This window comes from Taurulus bubalis (genome assembly GCF_910589615.1).
Source record: "Taurulus bubalis genome assembly, chromosome: 9".
In the NCBI taxonomy this organism is placed as follows: Eukaryota; Metazoa; Chordata; class Actinopteri; order Perciformes; family Cottidae; genus Taurulus; species Taurulus bubalis.
Genome location: NC_136597.1, coordinates 1,817,478 through 1,840,747, shown reverse-complemented (window position 1 = coordinate 1,840,747; position 23,270 = coordinate 1,817,478). Strand labels below are relative to the sequence as shown.

Sequence of the window (23,270 nt, the reverse complement as noted above, 5' to 3'; positions counted from 1 at the left end):
GCATTTGATTCATTGGTTGCTGTCAGGATGTAAAGAGAATGTCTACAGAAATATCAAAAGGGTTTTTTAAGAATATTACCCTGCCTTTAGTTAAGTGTGAGTTCATTTAAGTTAGAACAGGTGACAGTGAACTGAAATGGCTGCGCTGTTTATTCAGATTATTATTCAGATGATGTGATATGTGTCAGTGTTTCCAGCAGGTAACGAGTCAGAGAGCTGGATGCTGACAGAAAACAACACAGTTTGTGTTTTCTATTGGTTCTTTGTGGTTTTGGTAGGCAATGATTCTGCTTGTTCGTTTTGAGAAGTCAAAGTCACTTCAGTATACTGATGTGGAATCACGAACAGATAGAAGGGAAAAACAAGGGTAACAATGGAGTTTTGGGCCTGGAGTTTTAAAGCTTCAAATGTGGACTTAAGTGAAAGGTAAAAGTAAAAAGCCTTCACTTTAAACTCCTCACAGAGCGAAGAGTATAATCTATTCATCACATTGACCTTTAAAATGCTCTAAAATGTAAGAGGGCTGCTTTCACTCCAAATCAGGCGGGGGAGGGGAAACGCTGAGTGTAACGTTGTGTTTGAAGTCACTCACACTTTAACCCCCCCGGTTTATTATAGAAAGTAGAAACATGGCCGATCAGTTGCTCATGTATGTGTCCGCGGCCTGTTGACGGCTCTTCTCCGCCCCCCTGTGCAGGGAGTCCGTCCCGAACCCTCTCCACCATGTCGCTGTCCGCTCGGCCCGCCAGGCGCCTCGTCTCCAGATCCATCACTAGAAGCCAGAGCTACACTGGAGTCAACACCTACGACAAGGCCTACAGGTACACACACACACACGCTGTGGGGAAGTACACACTGGACAGGACATCCTGTCAGGTGGAGTACCAGACAGACAGTCTGACTGTGTGTTTTCATAACTTAAGCTACCTCTAAGGCAGTGGCTCTCTAACCTTTTCTGTCACGCCCCACTTTGGAGGAAGAACAATGTTCGGGCCTCAACAACATTGTAACCAAATGGTCCAACTTTTTGTGACTCCTCCCTCCGTGCTTTTTCAAATAATAGAATAAAGAAAGTTTAAATCCCTTTCAAGTAAACCAGATCGCTCCATCAGACAGAAACTAATAACATGGGCAATCACTTTGTTAGAACAATGCAAATAAAGTTCTATCTGTGCAAAAAATAACAAATATTCGGCAAAATAAATGCCTATTGTGGCTTCAAATAACCTGTTTTGCACTAAATATCTTTTCAAGATAATAACAATAACGTTCAACATGTGAAAACAGAATGAGTGAGATGTGTGAGCATCAGGTTGTTTCAGTATTAGTGGAGCAGTGAGCTGCTTTCCTCTACACATATTTATAAACGGGGTTGTAGATTTGATACGGCTCTCAATTAATGCTCAATGTTGAGCTGAGATCTGTTTTCTGTTTTGAGAGACGCAGGAGCAGAAAAGATCTCACGGAGATCTCACAGAGGCTTTTAGCAAAACGCCAAGAATCTGCATCTCCCCCCGCGCCCCACCTGTAATACCTCCGCGCCCCACTAGAGGGTGTTTCTGGCCATAAACTACAGCTGTGTATTCTGTAGATCCGTATCACTTTAACACAATATTGTGTTTATCCTCGTTACAAATCAAATTATTCGGTAATACAAATATATGTTTCTTGTCATGACAATATTTCTCTTTATCTTGTTCGAGTATTAAACTTTCTCTCCATTCCAATTTACCAACATATCTCATGAATACAAGGAAGGACACACCCAACTTATCTTGTCCCAGTGTAGTCCTGGTCCTCTATAGACCTCAGTGTAGTCCTGGTCCTCTATAGACCTCAGTGTAGTCCTGATCCTCTATAGACCTCAGTGTAGTCCTGGTCCTCTATAGACCTCAGTGTAGTCCTGATCCTCTATAGACCTCAGTGTAGTCCTGGTCCTCTCTAGACCTCAGTCTAGTCCTGGTCCTCTATAGACCTCAGTCTAGTCCTGGTCCTCTATAGACCTCAGTCTAGTCCTGGTCCTCTATAGACCTCAGTGTAGTCCTGGTCCTCTATAGACCTCAGTGTAGTCCTGGTCCTCTATAGACCTCAGTGTAGTCCTGGTCCTCTATAGACCTCATGTAGTCCTGGTCCTCTATAGACCTCAGTGTAGTCCTGGTCCTCTATAGACCTCATGTAGTCCTGGTCCTCTATAGACCTCAGTGTAGTCCTGGTCCTCTATAGACCTCATGTAGTCCTGGTCCTCTATAGACCTCAGTGTAGTCCTGGTCCTCTATAGACCTCATGTAGTCCTGGTCCTCTATAGACCTCAGTGTAGTCCTGGTCCTCTATAGACCTCATGTAGTCCTGGTCCTCTATAGACCTCAGTGTAGTCCTGGTCCTCTATAGACCTCAGTGTAGTCCTGGTCCTCTATAGACCTCATGTAGTCCTGGTCCTCTATAGACCTCATGTAGTCCTGGTCCTCTATAGACCTCAGTGTAGTCCTGGTCCTCTATAGACCTCAGTGTAGTCCTGGTCCTCTATAGACCTCAGTGTAGTCCTGGTCCTCTATAGACCTCATGTAGTCCTGGTCCTCTATAGACCTCATGTAGTCCTGGTCCTCTATAGACCTCAGTATAGTCCTGGTCCTCTATAGACCTCATGTAGTCCTGGTCCTCTATAGACCTCAGTCTAGTCCTGGTCCTCTATAGACCTCCACCAGTAAACCAGACCATCTGAAAGAAGATGGTCTGTTTCTATAGAGTTATTCGTCATCGGTGCCACCTCAGAAACACTACCTCTTTAGTCCACAGGGGCCGCCAAACGTTCCTCATATCGTAGCTTTAAATAAATATAGTATCATAGCTTTAAATAAAAATAGTATCATAGCTTTGAATAAATATAGTATCGTAGCTTTAAATAAGGGAAACAATTTCACATTCCCTAGTGTTCCTGACTGTGGACTCAATCAACTGGGACGACTGGTAATAATTACCCCACCAGTATAACCGTGGCCCAAAATACTGTTCCTACGTTTAATTATGGATTACTCTGATAATGCAAAATCTGTAGCAATAAAAGAACACTTACATCCCTCCTTAAAGTACTGTTGACTTTATTTTAACTTTAATTGTATACTCTACTGTAGATTTAATTGTAAATATTCATGCTCCCCGTTATTGCACTCTGTTTATTGGTACATGTTTATTGTTAAATGGTTCTGATAAGATAAGATGACATGTTGTTACAACAAAAATAGCTGCTGGTTAAAATAATAAAACTAGTCTAGTATCTAGCGATGACGAGACAAATAATCATTATAACATGAAGGATTTGAGAGAGACGGACAGAGTGTCTCTTGTGTGGTAGACAGATCTAACAGTTTGATCCAGCTGATCTGAGGATGATGATGGTGGTGGTGATGATGATGATGATGATGATGATGATGATGATGGTGGTGGTGATGGTGATGATGATGATGATGAAGATGGTGGTGTTGCAGGAACCTCTCTGTGTTCAGCGCTCCAGGTCTCAGCAGGAAGCCCAGCAGAGCCAGCAGGATGTTCACCATGTCCTCCAAGTCCAACCCTCCACCTAAAGTCCCTCAGCCGGAGCGACTGGATCAGGTCTACGAGGCCCTGAAGAAAGGCCTTCTGTGAGTACACACACACACACACACACACACACACACACACACACACACACACTAGTGACTCCTCCTCACTGGCGGATATTTCTGTTTCTACATGATATTGGTATTCAGGTTCATGAAAAAGGAACTTTCATGGGTTGACTGGATTTAGTGAAAATAATAGAACGATCGCCGTCATAAGCAAGTTTTCACAGATGAACTTTAAATAATTGGCTCTGGTTTCAAAACAAAAACTCAGATAAGCCCACTCTGGAAAAGCTAATACAAAAAGTGTGTGTTAATGCAAACACTTAAAGATTCCATCAATGGAGTCCTGGAATAGTGAAAAGTACAACCAGTGAAGTCACAACTGTTTCAGCCTCTCAAGCCAAACTGTCCTTCTCTCAAGAACCAATACACTTAAAGTAATAGTTCAACATTTTAGGCTCTCATTTGCCGCCTTGCAGGGACTTCTTTGAGAACATTGATAGCACTCACATTTCTGTCCGTTGGCTATGAAGCTACAGACGTTATCTTAGCTTAACATAAAGACCGGAAACGGATAGTTTAGTTTCTACTGCAACATGTTTATGAGCTTTAATGTTCTGAAATACTTATAAAGCACCTAGACCTGCTTTATAATAACAAGAGACATGGACATCTCACTTTCTACAATGTGGGACCTTTAAAGAAGTGATGCTGGGAGCAGCATTATGGGATGGCTGGCAGTGAGAGATGGTCACTCAGTGCAGAGGCCAAAGTTCAAATCATCGACTCAAAGCTTCAGCACATGAGACCGGATACAAGAGGTGGTTTCATCCTCTCTGTGTGTGTGTGTGTGTGTGTGTGTGTGTGTGTGTGTGTGTGTGTGTGTGTGTGTGTGTGTGTGTGTGTGTGTGTGTTCTCTCAGGTCCTACCTGCAGGTCCATCAGATGGACTTGGACAACCTCAGCAGACAGATGAAAGAATCAAAGAGGAACTCCAGACTGGTACGTTCTGCTCTACTGTTTGGCTCGGCACTCAAGTGAAAAGGAAACAGACTTTTCCCAGTGTCCCTGAATGCACCGGCAGGCAGATGTTTAAAAAAGGTCATTTTTTGAGTGTGTGCTATTCTATCCCACTGTTTCCACCTGTGGCACTGAGCTGATACACATCTTGAAGTCAGCTTTTAAAAATGAAACTGTTCTGACAGCAAAATATCACGTAACATAAAGAGTGAACGTCACACTGAGAGATATGATGACCTTTCTTCTCTGCCTCTACAGGGTTTCCTGTATGAACTGGACAAGGTGAGCTCACACACTTCTACTCAGGTTCTATTAGAGGTTGTAGACTTTATTTCTAATTCCACTTGTTGTGTGTTTGTGCTCTATGCTCTCCTTTAAGTAAATGGCCATAAGTTAATAAAACTATCTCCTATCTCCATGTTTCCCTGTGGTCCTCATCATTCAGTACAGTGTACATTTCCATAGTACTTATTCCACTAGTTCAACAACAGAGTCATGTCACAGTTGCTGCTCACTTTCTGTTCTCTACGCAAGTTATTTTAGTCACTTTTACTTTTCTGGTATTTGTTTATGTCTGTTGAGCTAAGTTCAATGAATGGTAACACGTCCTGCACATGTGTTGCACGTTAAAAGCCTTCCAACTGTTTAAAGGTTACGATCCCTCCCTTTGCTGCAAGGTTTGTCATTTGAAACGTATGTAGGAAGTGCTGACGGTCTATAAAAGAAGAACTCACTGCATTACAAGTGACTGAGCCGCCTCTAGAAGGCACAAGCCTTTATTTCTAGTGCTGAGCGGAGCCTTCAGCTGGACTTGGGTTGGCATACTGAGAGCTTCTGCGTCTGTGTGGCCCGATGGGAACAGCTGTGACTCTGTGCTTCCCTCTGACAGCAAGTGAAGGTGACTGAGAGGTACATCAGACGCCTGGAGTTCCACCTCAGCAAGGTAGGACCACCCTGACCCCTGCTTCTGTTTGTTAACCCTCTGGAACCCAGCGTCAACTAACAACACTGTGTGTGTGTGTGTGTGTGTGTGTGTGTCCGCTTTAGTGTAGCTCTGACCATCACCATTCATATTGCTCAGTTTTTAGCATTATAAACACAACGTCCCTTTTTTCCTGTCTCCCGAAAATGAGAATTGTTTTTTTTCAAAGCTAAGACTGTGCCTGTCCGTAAGCTCCATAACATGCCTAAGCGATTATAACGTTTCACTAAAACCTTCATAAAAACCCTGAGAACCCTTTCAGTCAAAGACATCCCTGTAACCTACGAGACTGTTGGAGTCTAATAAATCAATCTAGATCATTCTGACCAGTATTGGTGTTTTTTGGGGTGTTACGAGATCCTGCGATCTCATTGGTCCTCAGATTCTTCTGAAAGCGTGTCAGAGGATTCCTAACATGTCAATGCTTGTGTTTATTGTGATTATTATTGCAGCTTTAGATGCTTTAGGTCATAATCCTTCTAAAGGTGTGCAGTATTAGTCTGTGGGTTGATGGGAAGGGACCGAACAATACAATTTAACTCAGGGAGCATTTTTGGGGAATCTTGCTCAGCTTGTTCCACCCTAAGGTCCCCTAATAAGGGACCTTAGGGTGGAACTGGTTTTAAGTCAACATAATGCACCTTATAGAAGTTAAAAATGAATTATCTATAATCAAGTCCATATTGATCATAATAGGCTTTGGAGAATTCAAACAACTGTAACTGAACCTCCATCAAATATGCATTACTTTCATTAAAGTAGTGTAATGCATGTCTTCCATGCCTATCTTTCCCCAGATCGAGGAGCTGTATGAAGCCTACTGCCTGCAGAGGAGACTCCGGGACGGAGCCAGCAAGATGGTGAAGGCCTTCATTGCCTCTCAAGTCAGCAAGGAAGCCAGGGAGAGTTTAGCAGAAGCCAATAAAGGATACAAAGAGTACACCGAGGTAAGAGGAAGAGGACAAACTCCAGCTGTGTAGTTCATTCCGTGTCTGTTTGGTAGAACCAGAAGTGAAGGTCTCCTCTCTCCTCTCTCTAGAACATGTGTTTGTTGGAGAGCGAATTGGAGAACCAGCTGGGAGAGTTCCACATCAGGATGAAAGGTAAGAAGGAAACATCGCTGGCTATTGAATGAGAAAACTTGATAAATACTAGAAAGCGATACAGAATGACGGAGAGCCTGACTTCATTATATCTCATAATATTCCATCATATATGTTTTCAACCAGTGCTGGAATTTTGTGTTTTCCTTCACATAAATTGGTGCACAAGAAATCCCTAAAATAGAGAAAAATAAGCGTTTGATGCTGAACTATCTTCCGGGCCAGGACCACCAGAACCACCCCATTGTTAAACCAATCCCTGCAAAACAATAGGAGGTCATTGTGGCTGTGATTCTTACTGCGGTTGGGCTGAACAATGCAAACGTGCTCTGAACGCCCCAACGGGTCTCCTGAGAAGCTGAGAGGCTAAATCTGTTTCCATTTGTCTTTCAGGTCTGGCTGGATTTGCTCGATTGTGTGCTGGTGACCAGTATGAGGTTAGTGTGTGTCTCTAATTAGAATGTAATCTATTGGAATGGCCATAACTACATGGAGGATTGCCAAACCAATCTATATACCGTAAAAGTCGGGTAACGAGCCGCTACTACCTTCGGTCAGTGTCCCCGTTAGCTCCCTGCTGTAGCCAGCTGGGGCTCCTGCTAGCGCTCCGTTATTTCCTGGCTAACCTCCGCTAGCTCCCCGAAAACCACCGAAGGTAGCGGGGCCAAGCTCGACACCCGACTTGGGCAGAGGGGACGCGGGCAGTAGCAGCAGCGCTAGCTAGCAGCAGCAGCGCTCGCTAGCAGCAGCAGCGCTAGCTAGCAGCAGCAGCGCTCGCTAGCAGCAGCAGCGCTAGCAGCAGCAGCAGCGCTCGCTAGCAGCAGCAGCACTAGCAGCAGCAGCGCTAGCAGCAGCAGCGCTAGCAGCAGCGCTCGCTAGCAGCAGCAGCGCTAGCAGCAGCAGCGCTAGCAGCAGCAGTGCTAGCAGCAGCAGCGCTAGCTAGCGCTGCTCCTAGCTTGCTACAGCAGGGACAATGACCGGAGGTAGGAGCGGCTTGTAACCCGATACAAATTAACACAAATAAAATGTATATGTTATTTCCAGGCCTGGAAAAGTCCTTGAAAAAAATTAAATCCCAAAAGTTTAGTAAAAGTCATGTAAATGTGTTATATTCATGTGTTCATGGCGTTCATTTACTCTGAGTTTGAAATAATAATTATGCTTTTAAAAGAAAGACTCAAAATATAAGCAGGCATCTATATAAATGTTTATTCTTTTAATCAAACTATTGTCTCATTCATTTGAGTCATTTAAGGTTTACTGTATGCTTTGTATTCTCATTGTTAGTTTAAATACTACATTTACTCACTTTTTACTGTTTACACCCAGATTTCACTAAATGTTTAGTCTTTTGAATTTGGTTTAAAGTCATGGAAGAGTCATGAAATGCACTGGTCAGAATGTGTGTGAACCCTGTATACACACACAGCTCTGCTGACATGCAGAACGGAGACTGATGGTGTGTGTGTGTGTGTGTGTGTGTGTGTGTGTGTGTGTGTGTGTGTGTGTGTGTGTGTGTGTGTGTTCAGATCTTTATGAAGTACGGTCGACAGCGGTGGAAGCTCCGAGGCAGAATCGAGCTCAACGGTAAACAGGTGTGGGACAGTGAAGACATGGTGTTCGTGCCGCTCGTCAGTGACTTCCTGTGTGTGAAGGTCAGTCTTCAGATTTATTTTGATGTATACTTAAAGAGCTCCGGTATCCGATGCATACTTCTTGGTGTCTGTTGGTGTTTGGTGTTGGTGAATAGGATTCTGTACACACAGATCTTTACGTCTCTGAAGCCTTAGCGGAGGTACAGACGGGACAATGTTTGTGTTCCTAAAGGACCTGCATGATTGACCACACTATGTTTGTGTGGTCTCTTAGGTGACGGAGCTGAAGAGCTTAGCCAACCACGTGGTTGTAGGGAGTGTTTCCTGCGAGACCAAGGACCTGTTTGCTGCCCTCCCCCAGACGGTCGCCGTGGATATCAATGACCTCGGGACCATTAAACTAAGCCTCGAAGTCACCTGGAAGTAAGTCTGGCCTACAGTCAAGTCTGTGTACGGAGAAGGATCCTGAGCTTCATGAGTCCTGTTCTGCTGGTTAATACGAAGTGTTATTCACTAACACTGCTTAAAGTTACTGTGAGGAACCTTTAACTGGTTCTGAACCAGTCTCAGTTTAGCCCTGATCCTCTTTACTGAGCTGGGCCAGAACCAGCACTGAGCTGGGCCAGAACCAGTACTGAGCTGGGCCAGAACCAGCACTGAGCTGGGCCAGAACCAGCACTGAGCTGGGCAGACTTTGAGACCCAGTAAAATGAGAGGTTTTCTAAAGGGACTCTGGTGCTAGCAAATACTACCTCTTTAAAGTTCCTCGTCGTAGCTTTATATATATATATCATACATCATATTTATTTATGTTGTCTTTTATCTCCCCCATTCCTTTTCCCTCTCCGTCAGTCCATTTGATAAAGATGACCAGGGCTCAGTGGCCAGCACCGTCAACAAAGCTCCAACCGTCAGTAAGAGACTCTCGACCATCTTCAACCAGAGTCCTCCTGACACGCCATCTTTACGTGAACAAGCCTTCTACGTGAGTCCTGCGTTCTCGTTGCCTCTCTTCAAACCCTTCCTCTGCAGAGTCACGGCCCACTGAGGGGTCTGGAGTATTTAGCTGCTGATATGGTATTTTGTACATTGCCGGTATCTTCTCTACCCTTACGGCAGTGGTTCTCAAACTGTGGGGCGTGACCCTCTAGTGGGGCATGGAGGTATTACAGGTGGGGCGCGAGGGTATTTTTTTCCTTCTCTTTTTCATAATCCTTTATTAATCCCAAGCAAAAACCTTCTCACCATAGAATTTACCGGGTTTACCACATGTCTGGAACTGGCCGTGTACTCACAGAGGACAGGAATTCAGATCTCGGGCCGCAGAGGGAGAATTTTAGTTTTAGCCAGCAAACCACCGGCCCGTAACTTTCCCTTTTGTTCCACCTGCTGCTGCTTTGACGTGCAGTCTCTTCCTCGGAGTCTGACGAGGCGGCAGCACTGGACGCTGCTGGACATCTTCAGAGACACGCTTAGCCACAGCTGTTCCTGTAGTGACAGCTCACCAACAGGACCGCCCACTGCAGTAAGTCAATACGCAGAACGTAGGAAGAGCCCACTGGTATATTGACTAGTGACAGTGATGCTGGTGCAGAAACCTAGAAGCTAGAGCAGTAGACTCTGTGTGTTTGTGTGTGGCTTCATGGACATATGTATGCAAGGTTTCCAAACATCCCCCCAGCTGATTTCACTGGTTGAGAGCACGAAGTGGAAATCAGCTCCTATGTTTGGTCAAACTGAAGATCTGCATACATATGACTCCCCACTGGCCTATAGGGCAATTACCAGCTCCCCATAGAACCCTCAGTAAACATTGTAAACATAAGTTTATGTCTCAATCTCTAGTTTCAAGTCTTCTTCAATACAGCATGATGTTCATTTAGTAAATTATGGTCATTTAGAGTCAAACAGACCGTAAAGCAGGGGACGCTTTAGGGCGGGGCTACAAGGTGATTGACAGGTCTCTTACAGAGCCGTATACAGCGTCTCTACGTCACTCCTCCTCAGTCCAATATGGAAACTTCTGTTCATTGGCTGCATAAAAAACTACATGTCCAATAATGGTCCAAGATAGAAACTCAACGCTTCAAAACACGAGGCCTACGTCCACTTCTTCTCTACAGACTATGGCTCACACCTACAGTACAACTCTGTACGTGTGGTTGGTTTTGTTTTTGCGTGCAAGGGATTATTACTGACCTTTCAGCTGTGCTCACTTATTAAAGTGCTGCAGATAATCTGGATAAACTCTTGGTGTGTCTACAACACGTCTGATTGTCTGACTGCATCGAACTTCAGTGTAGTGATGCATCGCTTTCATATCTGTCCTCAGATTCCAACCAGTACTTATCATAAGTGATACAAATTATGCAAGACCTAAGTTTATAAAACAGGAATTATTCTTTAGTCCTCAAACATCTCGTGTCGTGCTGCCGAGTGTGAAGGCGTTGGAAACCGATGGGAGAATCCAAGCCCCCACTTCCTTGAACACCGACGCACACCTGGCCGAGCACTGCCAGACAAAGGGGACGCGATTGTCACTTTGTTTATTTTATGAATTTTACAAGGAGATTGAAGGACACAACCCCTCTTTTCATTCCACTGTCGTAAAATGTGTTTCAAAAGCTGTTAGACGATCTGAAAAGCACAGCGTTGGAAGCACGCTGAGGCCTTGTGTAACAATGCTACGATAATAATAATAGTATGACGACTGATGACGTGTACATCACCATGTTGTAATGTTTCTGGTATTCCGTCTCAAGAGTTTCCCCGATACGAAGCGCATTCTTTTTCTTTTACTTACTCCATCCGCCCTCACGAAGTACAAACTGTTCAGAATGCATTCAGCTGGGACCCACTACTTCCTCATAGCATCGCACCTTGAACTTTGACCCTCTTTCTCAAATATGCGCAGAGGATTGTGGGTCAGACTAGCCGGTGAGGAATGCTGACGTGCGTATTGACAATGTGATTGGATACAGCGGGCATCCTGGTACTTTTGGCATACGGCATTTGACATGTTATGTATTGGGACGTACTTCATCTTTTTTCTGGCGTAGTGTTGGTGTTGGAACGCACAGTTAGTGTCACTTTGTAGACGCTTCAATTGACTTAGAGACTACGAGGCTACAGTAGATCCCCAGTAGAGCAGCCTGTAAAACAATTGCACTCATTTTGGTGCATTGGTCAAATTTATTTTCAGTTGTTTGTTTTGTCGGCAGAGTTCAGTTTGTTGCACCACCCCATGGACGTTTAACAGGAGAGACATTCTCTGTATACATTTGGGAGTGTGAACACTAAGCCTTTACCTCTGTTGACCATCAGTCTCCATTCAGCTCTTCTTATGCAGACTCAGTTTTCTACTAATGTGGTCAGTGAAGCCGAACGGAAGAGAACAAAGCTGAGTTGATCGCTGCCCGTTATGTGAGCTGAAGATAATTATGACTGTATTTGAGCTGTCGCTCCAATTGACCCCAATCAACAGATTTCCCTAAATGTTTGCTGTTGACGTGTGATGTGTGTCTGATCCTCAATGTCTTGCACAGTCCCTCTTGAGTGTCTTTGCTAAGTGTGTGAGCGGTGTGAAGCAGCCAGCTGGGTTGCCGTGCGGCTCACTGCATCTGCAGCGTGGCGTTGGCCAGTATTAGCCTTCTCGCTGCCAGTCTGCTGAAGCTCCGGGCCTGGATCCAGAATGGAAGTGAGGCCTTCAGTTCGTTTTCTGTTTGTCAATTATCCTCCAGGAGGTTTAATAAGGGAAAGCACAATGGAGTTCCAGGTTAGCGAGAGCGCTCACCCCAACATCAAACACACGTGTCATAGGCTGGGCGGTATGGTCAAAAATACACATCACGGTATTTTGTAAGATTCTGGCGGTTTCACGGTATATCACGGTATATCACGGTATATTTTTCTCGAGTAAACACATTCATTCATTGATGCCGAAAAGGACTGCCAGCCAACTGAACAGCTGTTAGAGTGGTGAGCAGCTGTTTGTACGTTGGTACATAGAGGGTGTTAGGAAGATGAACATGAAGGGACTTAGGACCCAGGGGAATGTAGCTGAAAGAAAACAGGAGTTTCTTCTTGTTGTGATAGTGGGCGAGCTTTACCCAGCATGCAGTTCGGTTGTGTCATTTTATGAATGTACAAACTGTTGTGTCGTGGTGTTTTACCTGTTAAAGAGCGTTAGTTGTGGGCTAATGATTGTTGTCATGAAGTTATAACCATGACTAAAGTTCTCACATGACTAAATTCATAACCATGACACAAGTTATAACCATGATTAAAGTTACAACCATGATTAAAGTTACAACCATGATTACAGTTACAACATGATTAAAGTTATAACATGACTAAAGTTATAACCATGATTACAGTTACAACCATGACTAAAGTTACAACCATGACTAAAGTTAGAACATGACTAAAGTTATAACATAACTAAAGTTATAACATGATTAAAGTTACAACCATGATTACAGTTACAACATGACTAAAGTTATAACATGACTAAAGTTATAACCATGACTAAAGTTACAACCATGACTAAAGTTACAACCATGACTAAAGTTAGAACATGACTAAAGTTATAACATGACTAAAGTTACAACCATGACTAAAGTTACAACCATGACTAAAGTTAGAACATGACTAAAGTTATAACATAACTAAAGTTATAACCATGATTACAGTTACAACATGACTAAAGTTATAACATGACTAAAGTTATAACCATGATTACAGTTACAACCATGACTAAAGTTACAACCATGACTAAAGTTAGAACATGACTAAAGTTATAACATAACTAAAGTTATAACCATGATTACAGTTACAACCATGACTAAAGTTATAACCATGACTAAAGTTAGAACATGACTAAAGTTAGAACATGACTAAAGTTATAACATGACTAGAGTTATAACATGACTAGAGTTATAACATGACTAGAGTTATAACATGACTAAAGTTATAACATGACTAGAGTTATAACATGATTAAAGTTATAACATGACTAAAGTTATAACATGATTAAAGTTATAACATGACTAAAGTTATAACATGACTAAAGTTATAACATGACTAGAGTTATAACATGATTAAAGTTATAACATGACTAAAGTTATAACATGACTAGAGTTATAACATGACTAAAGTTATAACATGACTAAAGTTATAACATGACTAAAGTTATAACATGACTAGAGTTATAACATGACTAAAGTTATAACATGACTAAAGTTATAACATGACTAAAGTTATAACCATGATTACAGTTACAACCATGACTAAAGTTACAACCATGACTAAAGTTAGAACATGACTAAAGTTATAACATAACTAAAGTTATAACATGATTAAAGTTACAACCATGATTACAGTTACAACATGACTAAAGTTATAACATGACTAAAGTTATAACCATGACTAAAGTTACAACCATGACTAAAGTTACAACCATGACTAAAGTTAGAACATGACTAAAGTTATAACATGACTAAAGTTACAACCATGACTAAAGTTACAACCATGACTAAAGTTAGAACATGACTAAAGTTATAACATAACTAAAGTTATAACCATGATTACAGTTACAACATGACTAAAGTTATAACATGACTAAAGTTATAACCATGATTACAGTTACAACCATGACTAAAGTTACAACCATGACTAAAGTTAGAACATGACTAAAGTTATAACATAACTAAAGTTATAACCATGATTACAGTTACAACCATGACTAAAGTTACAACCATGACTAAAGTTAGAACATGACTAAAGTTATAACATGACTAAAGTTACAACCATGACTAAAGTTACAACCATGACTAAAGTTAGAACATGACTAAAGTTATAACATAACTAAAGTTATAACCATGATTACAGTTACAACATGACTAAAGTTATAACATGACTAAAGTTATAACCATGATTACAGTTACAACCATGACTAAAGTTACAACCATGACTAAAGTTAGAACATGACTAAAGTTATAACATAACTAAAGTTATAACCATGATTACAGTTACAACCATGACTAAAGTTATAACCATGACTAAAGTTAGAACATGACTAAAGTTAGAACATGACTAAAGTTATAACATGACTAGAGTTATAACATGACTAGAGTTATAACATGACTAGAGTTATAACATGACTAAAGTTATAACATGACTAGAGTTATAACATGATTAAAGTTATAACATGACTAAAGTTATAACATGATTAAAGTTATAACATGACTAAAGTTATAACATGATTAAAGTTATAACATGACTAAAGTTATAACATGACTAAAGTTATAACATGACTAGAGTTATAACATGATTAAAGTTATAACATGACTAAAGTTATAACATGACTAGAGTTATAACATGACTAGAGTTATAACATGACTAAAGTTATAACATGACTAGAGTTATAACATGATTAAAGTTATAACATGACTAAAGTTATAACATGACTAAAGTTATAACATGACTAAAGTTATCACCATGACACGTAAGTAGTTCAGACCGCTGCGTCCTCAGCGGTGAAAAATATATTTTGCTTCCTGCTGAAGAGCGACAACGTTGTTACGGCTATGCACCGGTTTAACGGTATATGAAAAATTCATATCGTATGGAAATTTTAAACCGGTCTACCGCCCAGCCCTAACATGTCGTTCCTCTCACCTGTAGTACTGTGTATCAATCTAGAGGGTCAGCCTCAAAGAGAGCTCACATTTAAGCTCCCACTTTCTCATCCGTTCCTCTGCTCTCTTCTAGAACATGCTCCGCCGCCATGAAGAGGTAGAGAACGGAACAGCGTGGTCCAACTCATCAGAATCTTCTGATGACTCTTCCAGTCCTCGGCTTTCTGTGGGAGGGCTACGCAACTCTACACACCACAAGGTAGCACAATAACCGACACTACTTTGTCTGTGATCTGCATCTTGTGCCATTCTGATTGTAGCCAGCCCTCCTCTCTGTTCATCACTGTGTCGTTGTCTTTGGTAAAGGTTTATTGAATCTGAAGCCTGAGGTTGCCTCTTCATGTCTCTGCATGTTGCTCATACATGGTGATCCATGACGGCTGTAGTAATTAGATTACGTCAAGCTGTGTCCTCTTCCTGTCTCTAAGTGCAAAGTCATGGTTCACAGTTAGGGGGCTTTTGCTCGGTAGGCCTTAAGTTTGGTTTGTACTTGCGCTTGGTGCCTCTTTAGACGGCCAACGAGCTCCGAGGATGTACGGAGGCGTTTCTGCTCCATCCGGTGTGAGAGGGCGTGAATGTAACCGATAAAAAGAAGGTTAAATATCCTGTAAACTATTTGATTTGGCTAATAAAATATTTACTGAAATGCAGATGTTTAAGACCTCCTGTTTCTAAATAATTTAAAAGCAAATTGACCTTCTTTGTCGAATCCTCAGACGTGTAAGTAGTACTTTTATCGGTGAACCATTTGTGACAGTCAAGTTACTAAAAATTCAGAGGTGCACCACCAAGCGCAGGTCTAAGGGATTCACAGCTATACCAGCTGCTTACAGGCCAGACATAAAAGAAGACTTATGCTGCGTTCACACCTTTTTTGCCTGATTTACTCGCTCGAGTTCATGTGGTAAATTGTATTCGCGGCGGAAAGGGGCCGTAGCTTATCTCTGTGAAAACAGTTACCTTTTCCGCCATCCACCATGGAAATAACCACTAGTTCTGCTTTATACTTGTTGTGGAAACCATTCGCATCTGTGCATTGACTTTGCATGTAATCTACTTGTGCAAATAATTCGCAACTCTTTTGGTGTGAACGCAGCATGAAAGGAGTTGCTTTAGGAATGAGGGTTATCATTCTTTGTCCATTTCAGTTTCGACTATAAGCCAACGCTAAAGGTATAACACAATAATAGATATTCATGGCAACAATATCAGCTTTTCCATTACTTACAATTACTTTTTCTACGTTACCTAACTCTGACATTAAAAATGCTACATTTGAAATTCAGAGTATATCTCAACACGGCAACCACTGAGCCGGCGGCTCGCAGATAGCGGTGCTAACAGCGCCAAGAGAGCTAACAGTGCAGGCGATTAGAACAGTCTCTCAGTAGAGTCGAGGATGTGTACCTCACTTAGAACGCCTAAAATAAAGCTTAAAACTCATCTCTTCTGTGGCGGCAGCCTGCAGAGCCTCCTGCCCACTCTACACTTAAACTTGAACTACCAGCCGCATGTAAAGTCTCACAATGTAGTGCCTGTGCTGTATCTAACCTTTGAGTTTCATCAGTGGACCCCAGTGGAGGCAGCACTGCCGGGGTCATTCCAGCATCAGAAGCAGCAGAAACACTCTTGTCACTAACTATGACTCGGCGTGTCCTCGTCTCTCTCGCTCTACAGTCGGTGGTGGTGACGCCAAACATCCAGCCGGCTGTGAGCGGGAGCTCCTCCCCGTTCTGCCCCAGAGACTCCGCCTCCTCAACTCCAAACTCCACCCACAAAGTCAGCACCATCAGGGAGGCTCCGAACGCATCCGGAGACCAAGCACAGAGCGACAGGTGGGGCCTGATGTTGGTTTCTGTGCTTCTTTTATGGGTGGAATTCATTTAAAATCTACTTTACATTCTCATAGATTAAATATGGATCGTTACATTCGACTATGAACACAGAGATGTGTTGTTGTGCTTGTTATTAGAGCTGGGCGGTATACCGGTTTCAAATTTCCATATGGTATGAATTTTTCATATACCGTCATACCGGTGCAAAGCCGAAGCCGTTGTCGCTCTTCGGCAGGCAGCAACATGTAGTGTTCACCGCTGAGGGCGCAGCGGTTTGAACTACTTACCTGTCATTGTTCTAACTTTAGTCATGTTATAACTTTAGTCATGTTCTAACTTTAGTCATGTTGTAACTTTAGTCATGTTATAACTTTAGTCATGTTGTAACTTTAGTCATGTTGTAACTTTAGTCATGTTATAACTTTAGTCATGGTTATAACTTTAGTCATGTTGTAACTTTAGTCATGTTATAACTTTAGTCATGTTATAACTTTAGTCATGTTATTACTTTAGTCATGGTTGTAACTTTAGTCATGTTATAACTTTAGTCATGGTTGTAACTTTAGTCATGGTTATAACTTTAGTCATGGTTATAACTTTAGTCATGTTATAACTTTAGTCATGTTATAACTTTAGTCATGGTTATAACTTTAGTCATGTTATAACTTTAGTCATGTTATAACTTTAGTCATTATTATAACTTTAGTCATGTTATAACTTTAGTCATGTTGTAACTTTAGTCATGGTTATAACTTTAGTCATGTTGTAACTTTAGTCATGTTATAACTTTAGTCATGTTATAACTTTAGTCATTGTTATAACTTTAGTCATGTTACAACTTTAGTCATGTTGTAACTTTAGTCATGTTATAACTTTAGTCATGTTATAACTTTAGTCATGTTGTAACTTTAGTCATGGTTATAACTTTAGTCATGGTTATAACTTTAGTCATGTTATAACTTTAGTCATGGTTATAACTTTAGTCATGTTATAACTTTAGTCATGTTATAACTTTAGTCATGGTTATAACTTTAGTCATGTTATAACTTTAGTCATGTTATAACTTTAGTCATGTTTATAACTTTAGTCATGTTTATAACTTTAGTCATGTTATAACTTTAGTCATGTTGTAACTTTAGTCATGGTTATAACTTTAGTCATGGTTGTAACTTTAGTCATGTTATAACTTTAGTCATGTTATGACTTTAGTCATGGTTATAACTTTAGTCATGTGATAACTTTAGTCATGTTATGACTTTAGTCATGGTTATAACTTTAGTCATGTTGTAACTTTAGTCATGGTTATAACTTTAGTCATGTTATAACTTTAGTCATGTGATAACTTTAGTCATGGTTATAACTTTAGTCATGTTATAACTTTAGTCATGTTTATAACTTTAGTCATGTTTATAACTTTAGTCATGTTATAACTTTAGTCATGGTTATAACTTTAGTCATGTGATAACTTTAGTCATGTTATGACTTTAGTCATGGTTATAACTTTAGTCATGTTGTAACTTTAGTCATGGTTATAACTTTAGTCATGGTTGTATAACTTTAGTCATGTTGTAACTTTAGTCATGTTCTAACTTTAGTCATGTTATAACTTTAGTCATGGTTATAACTTTAGTCATGTTATAACTTTAGTCATGGTTATAACTTTAGTCATGTTATAACTTTAGTCATGGTTATAACTTTAGTCATGTTATAACTTTAGTCATGGTTGTAACTTTAGTCATGGTTATAACTTTAGTCATGTTATAACTTTAGTCATGGTTATAACTTTAGTCATGGTTATAACTTTAGTCATGGTTGTAACTTTAGTCATGGTTGTAACTTTAGTCATGTTGTAACTTTAGTCATGTTCTAACTTTAGTCATGTTATAACTTTAGTCATGTTTCTAACTTTAGTCATAGTTGTAACTTTAGTCATGTTGTAACTTTAGTCATGTTCTAACTTTAGTCATGTTATAACTTTAGTCATGGTTATAACTTTAGTCATGGTTGTAACTTTAGTCATGGTTGTAACTTTAGTCATGTTGTAACTTTAGTCATGTTCTAACTTTAGTCATGTTATAACTTTAGTCATGTTATAACTTTAGTCATGTTCTAACTTTAGTCATGTTCTAACTTTAGTCATGTTCTAACTTTAGTCATGTTATAACTTTAGTCATGTTCTAACTTTAGTCATGTTCTAACTTTAGTCATGTTCTAACTTTAGTCATGTTATAACTTTAGTCATGGTTGTAACTTTAGTCATGTTATAACTTTAGTCATGGTTGTAACTTTAGTCATGTTATAACTTTAGTCATGGTTATAACTTCATAACAACAATTAATAACCCACAACTAACGCTCTTTAACAGGTAAAACATCACGACACAACAGTTTGTGACACAAACAATTTGTAACACTAATAATTGTACATTTACAAATTACACCGCCGAACTGCATGCTGGGTAAAGCTCGCTCACTTCACACCAAGAAGAAACACCGTCGCACAGGAAGAGACAGACTCTTCATGTCTGTCTCTTTTTTCACCTACATTCCCCTGGGTCCTAAGTCCCTCCAGGTTTGGCTTCCTAACATAAACTAATACTCAAACTGATTTGCAGGGACGAGGAAAATGGGACGAGACCTGACGGCAAGGAAGAGGACGCAGAGAATCGGTCTTCCAAAACAGCGGATGCGACGGCAACTAACATCCACGCCTCCCGCAGCTACTCGCGCTCCCTGAGCCACATCAGTGAAAACAGCGCCGACGGCATCGTGTTGACGGACAGGTCGGCCGAGTCCGGAGAGGCGATGTCTTTGGCCTCGGGGCTCTCGGTCAATGACATCGAGATGGAGCTGCCCAGCCGGACTCCTGAGTCGCCCAGCTGTGCCGCCTCAGACGCCGACACGTCGCCCACCAGGCTCGCCGTCTTGGGAGAAAACTCGACGCCCGACGACGTCGCAGATCAGCACAGGAAGCGACCGGACGCGTCCAGCGCTGACCCGTCACCCTCCCCACCCAGGACTGAAGCGGGGGACTCGAACACTCCGACACACCCGGCACCAGAGAGCGGGGACGTGATCTACGTGGCCCGCCGGGTGTCGGTGGAGGAGGAGGCGGCGGCGGCAGGAGCAGAGAGTCTGTCCGTGGAGGGTGACGGTCTGGTGGACAGCGGGCTGGAAGATGCCCTGGCGGCGGTGGTTTCCTCTCTGGATGATTACCGGGGACAGTTCCCCGAGCTGCAGCTGCTGGAGCAGGAGCTGCAGCTGCTGCAGGTCACGCTGAAGGTGAGGGCGGAGCCCAGAACTGTGCTACGTAGAGGGAACGCCTGTTTCCACTTTTACTTTCCTGTTTGCCTAATGTGGATATGAATGACATCATGTAACCCCAGATTCATGGTGAAGATGTGATGAACTGTCACATCATCATCTCCTGATTACATAATCACATCATGTACTACATGAACATCATGCTGTATTGAAGAAGACTTGAAACTAGAGATTGAGACATAAACTCATGTTTACAATGTTTACTGAGGGAATACATCAAGAGAAGTAGAGTCATTTATATAGACTTCTATACAACCAGAGGAGTCACCCCCTGGTGGTCAGGAGAGAGAATGCAGCTTTAACACATGAAGCATAGACTTCTATACAACCAGAGGAGTCACCCCCTGGTGGTCAGGAGAGAGAATGCAGCTTTAACACATGAAGCATAGACTTCTATACAACCAGAGGAGTCACCTCCTAGTGGTCAGGAGAGAGAATGCAGCTTTAACACATGAAGCATAGACTTCTATACAACCAGAGGAGTCGCCCCCTGGTGGTCACTTAGTGCAGAGGCCAAAGTTAAAATCATCGACTCAAAGCTTCAGCACATGAGACCGGATACAAGAAGTGGTTTCATCCTGTGTGTGTGTGTGTGTGTGTGTGTGTGTGTGTGTGTGTGTGTGTGTGTGTGTGTGTGTGTGTGTGCGTGCGTGTGTGTGCGTGTGTGTAGGGTGGTAGGCACAGCCGGTCGCCCAGCGTGGTCAGCCTCACCGTGGAAACGGCTCTGTGCAGCTTCGACTTCCTCAACACGTCTGACTGCGAGGAGGAAGAGGAGGAGAAGAAGAAGAAGGGCAGCAGGAGGAACAGAAGCTGCAGGTCAGTAGTCTGTGAAATAACTGATTAATTCCACTGCAGAAGAAGTGACGCGTCCTTAAAGGGTAACTTTGCTGTTTTCCAACCTGGTGACTCTGGTGACATGTTTTTCTGTGGCGAGTCCAGAATACTATTGAGGGAGAAAATATGTGAAAATAGTGTCCAGGTTGAAAAATGACTTCTGATCTGTTGCTCTATCAAGTGGATAACCTCTTCAGTGCTCAGCCGTCCTTCAGGTCTTGCTGATAGAGGAGTCTTGCTGCCATCTAGTGGAGCCGGGTCGTACTGCCACTGCTCTGTCGATCAAACTGCTGCTTGCAGCTGAGACACACAACAGACCTCATGAGGATTCATTTTTCTTGGCTTCATGACTAGATTGTTGCCATGTTGTGTTGTTGTATATTGTCATTTATCCTGGTCTACATTATGATACCGTGAGCTCAAATGATGTCATCTTATATATTGCCTATAAGTGTAGTTGTTCATACACTACATCCTCGTCCACTGGGGTCCGTGTGACGTCCATCAGAGGATGAAGCATAGACGTCCACGTTCCACCAATCTGTTGGTGGTGGGAGCCTAGAGATCTACTGAGGACAGTAACTCATCTTCTATGTGTCCGTTTGTGTGATAATATTCACTTTTATTTGTGCTACCACTGTTACACTGTCTTAATAATAATAATAATAATAATAATAACTTTATTTGTATAGCACCTTTAAAAAACTAAGTTCACAAAGTGCTCTACAGAGAAGCAAAGCAGAGACATAACTTAAATACCAGTAAACAAAAAGGACCATAAATGCAATGAATACAACGCAGCCACACTAATAACCAAAAAAAACAAATGGAGTAGAAAACAAACAAATATACAAACATACCAGGGGAACAAAAGAACTGCATAATAGATCACAAAGCACATAAAAGGACAACATCACTTAAAACAATTCTATATAAATGGGATTGAAGAAGTGATTGAAAAGAGTCTTACGGGCTTCATATAATAATATATAATAATGTTAATTGATTGTGTGTTGTCTGGATCCCGTGTGTCTGTACTGAGAGACTCATTCCCCTCTGAGGGACACAAAAGCATAACATAGCATAACATAGCATAACATAGCATAGCATAACATAGCATAGCATAGCATAACATATTATAACATAGCATAGCATAACATAGCATAACATAGCATAACATAGCATAACATAACATAGCATAGCATAACATAACATAGCATAGCATAACATAGCATAACATAACATAGCATAACATAGCATAACATAGCATAGCATAACATAACATAGCATAACATAGCATAACATAATATAGCATAACATAACATAGCATAACATAGCATAACATAACATAGCATAACATAATATAGCATAACATAACATAGCATAGCATAACATAGCATTACATAGCATAGCATAACATAATATAGCATAGCATTACATAGCAGTACATAGCATAACATAACATAGCATAGCATAGCATAGTATAACTGAAGTGACTTGAATCCTGACTAGCGGCCTTAAGGGCTCATGAGACTGATGATGTCACTGAAGCCTCCTGTGTGTCTGCAGGTCTCTGCGGGACAGAGACTGGGCCGGCGCCCCCGTCCCGCTCACCACCGGCTGCTCCACCCTGGACCTGTCCCTGGTGGTCCACCTGGAGAACTGCAGCACCCAGCTGCTGGTAGGAGACCCTTCTCATGTCTCTGTTGTTGTTGCTCTCCTCGTGGTAACAGGTCCATCGTGCTCTGAGAGAGAAGATGTTTAGGCCACTAAGTGTTTGCTATGCAAAGAAGCATAGGTTTAATATAATTTAGCATAGGTTTATATCTATATTCAGTCAAATATAGATAGATATTCACTACTGCTCAAGTTCTTCTTACACATCTGTCTTGGCGGCATCGCTCCAATACTTGGTCATGATCCAGAATATTTGCACACGGCACAACAGCTGTGCTTAAATAGTGTTAAGGGGGCGTTACCTAAGATAAGAATAAAGAATCGGCCACGCCTCCAATTCCTGATCAAGTGGGATTGATCAGGTTTGGATGGTTAGGAGCGTTCCTGAGTAGACTAAAGATTAATAAGTAATTTATTCATCTACATAATTCAATAATTTGACTTCTGTTCTGAAGAAGCCGGTGAAGGAGCTGCAGGAGTTGAATAAGCACTTGTTACGGCTGTGTTTAGAACAGTTCAAGTCATAAGTATTATTCTTGATTGTACCAGTACATATTAACTGGCATAATTTGAAGTAATCAATAAAGTTGTTGCCGTGTTGTGGT

At 41.6% G+C, this 23,270-nt stretch overlaps 1 protein-coding gene across 1 annotated transcript in view; it reads left to right on the top strand.

Annotated features, from left to right (window-relative positions):
• Positions 1–693: 693 nt before the first annotated feature.
• Positions 694–23,270, top strand: part of LOC306741735 (rho family-interacting cell polarization regulator 1-like) — a gene marked incomplete at its 3' end in the record, with an annotated part of 28,904 nt that continues 6,327 nt past the window's right edge. Inside the window, exons 1-16 of the mRNA XM_079224051.1 lie at positions 694–821; positions 3,483–3,635; positions 4,522–4,600; positions 4,877–4,900; positions 5,508–5,561; positions 6,398–6,547; positions 6,640–6,703; positions 7,097–7,140; positions 8,233–8,358; positions 8,573–8,721; positions 9,151–9,283; positions 15,070–15,195; positions 16,674–16,831; positions 19,446–20,112; positions 20,825–20,970; positions 22,558–22,669. Coding sequence (XP_079080177.1) covers positions 724–821; positions 3,483–3,635; positions 4,522–4,600; positions 4,877–4,900; positions 5,508–5,561; positions 6,398–6,547; positions 6,640–6,703; positions 7,097–7,140; positions 8,233–8,358; positions 8,573–8,721; positions 9,151–9,283; positions 15,070–15,195; positions 16,674–16,831; positions 19,446–20,112; positions 20,825–20,970; positions 22,558–22,669 — 2,283 coding nt within the window. The 5' untranslated portion in view covers positions 694–723. The remainder of the gene's footprint in view (positions 822–3,482; positions 3,636–4,521; positions 4,601–4,876; positions 4,901–5,507; positions 5,562–6,397; positions 6,548–6,639; positions 6,704–7,096; positions 7,141–8,232; positions 8,359–8,572; positions 8,722–9,150; positions 9,284–15,069; positions 15,196–16,673; positions 16,832–19,445; positions 20,113–20,824; positions 20,971–22,557; positions 22,670–23,270) is intronic.